This window comes from Lipotes vexillifer, unplaced genomic scaffold (assembly GCF_000442215.2).
Source record: "Lipotes vexillifer unplaced genomic scaffold, Lipotes_vexillifer_v1.1 scaffold225, whole genome shotgun sequence".
Classification (NCBI taxonomy): Eukaryota; Metazoa; Chordata; class Mammalia; order Artiodactyla; family Lipotidae; genus Lipotes; species Lipotes vexillifer.
Genome location: NW_006787630.1, coordinates 2,256,333 through 2,261,144, shown reverse-complemented (window position 1 = coordinate 2,261,144; position 4,812 = coordinate 2,256,333). Strand labels below are relative to the sequence as shown.

Below are 4,812 nucleotides of genomic sequence, written 5' to 3'. Positions count from 1 at the left end.
CCGCCCAAGGGGGGGGGGGCCGGGGAGCCGTAGAAGACGGCCATGGTCTGCAGCGAGAGCCGGTGCACGACGTGGACGCTGCCGTCGTGGAAGGCCAGGGCCAGCCCTGGGGACACAACGGGAAGGGGCAGCCACCACGCCCAGCAGACGCTGTGCTAAGGAGCCACGTGAGCCCCGAGCCACGGGGGTGCACCCCAGCAGTGGGGTCCAGTCCTGGCTAACCGGCCCCCGAATCACTGGAGCAGACTGCACCCTGTCTGGGCACCTCTGCCCCGTTCCCCTGTGGCCAGCACTAAGTTTGGCTGACGTGAGGCAACAGGTGACTTCCAGGGGGACAAGCGGCAGAGGCAGGCAGAGAGGACAGCAGATGGAAAGGGCCTGGGCCTGATGTACACAAAGGGCCTCAGGGCGGAACGGAGGCCAGTGAGCTCAGGGGCTCGTAGAACCCAAAGCCCGTAATCTACAGCAGGGGGCTGGGGGGCTGCCCTGGGCCAGCACCAACACGGCCAGCCTGATTCACCCAGGGTCACAGACGCCAGGGCCCAAACCCAGAATCGCCACGTGAGCTACTACAACGGGGGTGGGGGTGGGCATGGGAGGGAAGCTTATCTGGAAATTTTTCCCCAAGTTCCCAGCCTCTCCCTGTGGACTGCTAACAGCCCTCTCTACATAGTAAAGAGCACAGCTTGACGGTGGCCTCACAGCCCTTTGAGCCCATCAGATCCTGAAAGCCGCACCCTCGTCCCCAATGGGACTGACGTGAGGCCGGGGACCAGGCTCCCAGGACCCTGTAACGGAAGCCCAAGCTCAGGTCCCACCCCCTTCCCCCGGGGGCTCTGAGACACCATACCGAGGCCGGGGTAGAACTGGGTGTCGCTGGCCACCTTCAGGTCGGTGTTGGTGAGCGAGATGGGGAGCTTGGGCAGCGCCACGGCGGACACGCGATCCAGGTCGTTGGTGGCTGACAGGATCCGCCACTTGAGAATCGTGGGCTGTTTGTCACCAACTAAAAGGTGGTGGGGGGGAACAGAGAGCAACAAAAGGAAGACAAGACGGGGGGGTGGTGGTGGGGTGAACTGAAAGATGGAGGTTGACATATATACACTAACATATGTTAAATAGATAATGAGAACCTGCCGTATAAAAAAATAAATACAGGGCTTCCCTGGTGGCACAGTGGTTGAGAGTCCGCCTGCTGATGCAGGGGACGCGGGTTCGTGCCCTGGTCCGGGAAGATCCCACATGCCGCGGAGCGGCTGGGCCCGTAAGCCATGGCCGCTGAGCCTGCCCGTCCGGAGCCCGTGCTCCGCAACGGGAGAGGCCACAGCGGTGAGAGGCCCGCGTACCGCAAAAATAAATAAATAAATAAATAAATAAATAAAAATAAATAAATACATACATACATACCTACCATAAAAAAAAATGAAGACGAGACAAACACAAAAAGGGTGCACCTGACCCAGCACCCTGCCCCTCCTGGAGACCCAGCGAGCTCACGTGACTGGGGTCGGGGGAGAGGTGGGGGACCCCAAAGGATCCGGTCCTGGGCCTTCAAGGGAACAGAAGGAGGCACCCGCTTGGGCCGCGAGGCTGTCAGCTGGCAGGGGCGGCTCTACCTTGTCCCCTCAAAGGGGCCAATGTGCTGAGAAGGGGAACCCACCCCCGACCCTGCCACCACACAAACCCCAAAACTCCCCAGTGGCTCGGCCAGCTTGCACGGGGTTCTGTCTCTCTGGTCTGAGAGGTCCTAGGTGGAACTCTCCCCATGAGCTGGACCGACAGGTGGCCAAGACAGGCCCCTCCCTGCGCCCACACCCTCGGTGTGATGATGAAGCCCCCCAGCAAGGGGTGGGGTGGTTCCTGTCAATCTGGGTTTGGCCCCCAGCGCTGCGGGAATGATGTGAGCAGAGGCTCAGTGGCGCCCGTGCACCTGGACTCCAAGGTGACACTGAGGTGAGCCTGGGCACCCAGCCAGCGGCCAGCACCCCAGCTGCCCTGGGGTGATGGCAGACACAGGGAGCCAGGACGGAGCAGCGGAGGCGTCCTGGCCCACCACCCTCCAGGCTGTGGTTCTGAGCCAGAGTTTGGGGCTGGCGTGTGATACAGCAAAGCTGGCTGTAACAGCACGCCTCTACCCAACTGCCCTAAGAGCTCTTCCCTGGACGGCCCAGCGCAAAGGGGCTCTTGGCAAACGTCATCCCACAGGGAGACCGAGGCCCAGCGAGGGACGATGCTGAGCACAGCTGTAACAGTGACAGCTACGGCAATGCCCAGGGAGGGAGGGCGAGCAGGCCAGGCAACCACACCCACACCCAGACTGGCGGCCCCGGCCATTCCTAGCTTACAGAGGGGAGCGGCCGCTGTCAGAGGCTGAGCTGCTTGCCCAAGTCCACCTGGACCCACGTGTCCACCCAAGTCAGGCTAACCCCTGACTTGGTGGACGGGGTGGACGGTGGCTGGCAGAGCAGGGGCCTGAAGAGGAGGATGGGCTGGCGGGGGGCGCTTAGGGCAAAGGCAGGGAGGTAGGAGAAAAAGAGGCAGATCCAAGAGCCCGCAGGCCATGCGAAGCTAGGACGAGGGGCGGGGTGGGGGGAGGAGGTGTGGCTGAGCTCGGCACTCGGACACCCGCATCAGGCCAAGGCTCTACTCGCTGACGGGGGTGACGACCCTTTCACGTGAGATGTGGTCCCGCTTGTGACAAGGTCCCAGGGTGTGCGTGGGGGCCATGACCTGCCTGACGGCCGCGCCCACAGCTACTAGGACAGAGGAGGGACGAGGGAAGGGCTGGGAGCCCTTGTGGCCCTGCCGCCCCGCGGGGTCACTCAGGAACGGCAGCATGACCTTCACAGTTAGCTCCTCCGAGGCCACATCGAGCAGCTTAGGCAACCACCTTGCGGGCAGGCAGAGCCTCAAGGGGCCTCTTGACATGGCCCCTCGGCCGCTCCAGGGCAGTAGCGCTGCCATCAGCGGGGATGCGCCCCGTGTGGCCGCAGGCTCGCCCCCGGCTTCCAGGGCAGTAGCTTTTGCGGCTTCCCAGCCACACAGGTGTCAGGAGCGGGGCCAGTCCCGGCGGGGGACTCGGGGCTCCGCGTGGGTGTCGGGACAAAGAGGGAGGGGAGTGGCGGGCACGTTCTTGGCAAACTCAGGTCACCCCCGTGCCTCACTCTACCCGAGGGCTCCCAGAGGACCCCAGGTTCCCGGGAGGCTGCGTGTCCCTGGCTGGCTGGAGCGGGACTCACCGGCGGGCGAGAGCTGCTGGAAGATGTTGTTCACAGGGAGCCCCTCCTTGCGCAGAGACCAGCACTCCACCACGCTGCTGGTCTGGCTGGACGCACACAGCAGCACCTGGGGGGGCGGGCGGCTCGGTGAGGGGCCTGGACCAGCCCCTCGGCCTCTCCGGGCCTCCGGCTGCTCCACGGGGCTCACATCGGCACCCGCCTCACAGCCGCTGCGGATTCCGACCCAGGTACACCCAGCCGGCACCGCACCTGCCCCCCATGACCCCGCCTCCCCTGGGAAAGGCAGTCACTCAAGGCACCCCTGGCGGGAAGCGAGGGGGCCGGGAAAACGTACTGGGACTTCATGAAGCTGGGTGCTGATCAGTGCAAGGTTATGAGGGGGCCCCGGTGCAGCTGGCTGTACCTCGCCCCCAGAAATGTCCCCGTCCTGGTCCCAGGACCTGTGGATGTGTCACCTCATGGGGCAGAGGGAACTTCGCAGGTGGGATTAAGTTAAGGCCCCTGAGATGGGGATGACCCTGGATTTGCGGGGGGCCCAGCATCATCCCAGGGTCCTTATAAGAGGGAGGCGAGAGGGTCAGAGGCAGAGAGAGACGGGAGATGCTGCGTTGCTGGCTGTGAGGATGCAGGAGGGGCCGCGAGCCAGGGGTGCGGCACCTCTAGAAGCTGGAAAAGGCGGGAACCAATGCTGCCCTGGAGCCCCCGGAAGGACCAGCCCTGCCCACGCGTGGGTTTAGCCCCGAGCGGTCCTACCACGGGGTGGCCGGGCGGGCACACCTGCTCTGACATGTCTCGGGCCAGGAACTTGAGGTGGGTGATGGCGGGGAGCCGGTCCCGGCGGTTGAGGTCGGTGGTGCAGCGCATGAACAGCGAGGGCAGGATCTCAGTGTCAATGCGGCATTTCTCGTTGACGACGCTCACACACACCTTGTAGAACTGTACTGGGGATGCACTGCTGCCGTCTGCCGTGGCCACCACGATGTTGCCGCCACCCGTGAAGGCGATGTCGGCCAGGGCCACGCGGCCACGCAGCCGGCACAGGCTCTCCGTCGAGGTCAGCACTTGCCCGCTGGGCTTGAGCAGGGACACGGTGACCAGGCCGCTGACTGTCACCGCAATCCAGCCCTCCATGGGCTTGCCCCCAAACAGCGTGAGCGACGGCGAGAACTTGACTCGGGAGAACTTCTCGCCAAAGCTGGAGGCGCCCGACTGTGGGGGAGGGGTCGGGGTCATCTCGGGGCAGCCCCGGCCCCGGGCATGCACTTGGCCTTCAGGGGTCTGCCTTTGTGACCCCAGGACGCCCTTCTGGGAGTCGCACCCTTGGGAACATGGAGGAACCATGTGGCAGAAGGCACGAGAGCATGAACTTGAGTTCAGATCCTGCCTCAGCCACTCAAGCACTGTGTGACACGGGCCTCTTTGACCCTCAGTATCCCCATCTGCACGTCCGAGGCCTGTGGTGAGGATGACACGGCTAAACACGTGCAGAACAGGACTCACCATGTTTTCCTCACAGGGTCAGACACTCAGTATTTTCAGTTTTGTGAGCCAAGTGGTCTGCTGCAACCACTCA

General features: G+C 63.8%; 1 protein-coding gene across 1 annotated transcript in view; it reads right to left on the bottom strand.

Moving 5' to 3' along the window:
- MED16 (mediator complex subunit 16) overlaps nt 1-4,812 on the bottom strand; it is a 15,328-nt gene that overhangs the window by 5,707 nt on the left and 4,809 nt on the right. Inside the window, 4 exon segments of the mRNA XM_007460406.1 lie at nt 5-106; nt 851-1,006; nt 3,240-3,345; nt 4,017-4,448. Coding sequence (XP_007460468.1) covers nt 5-106; nt 851-1,006; nt 3,240-3,345; nt 4,017-4,448 — 796 coding nt within the window.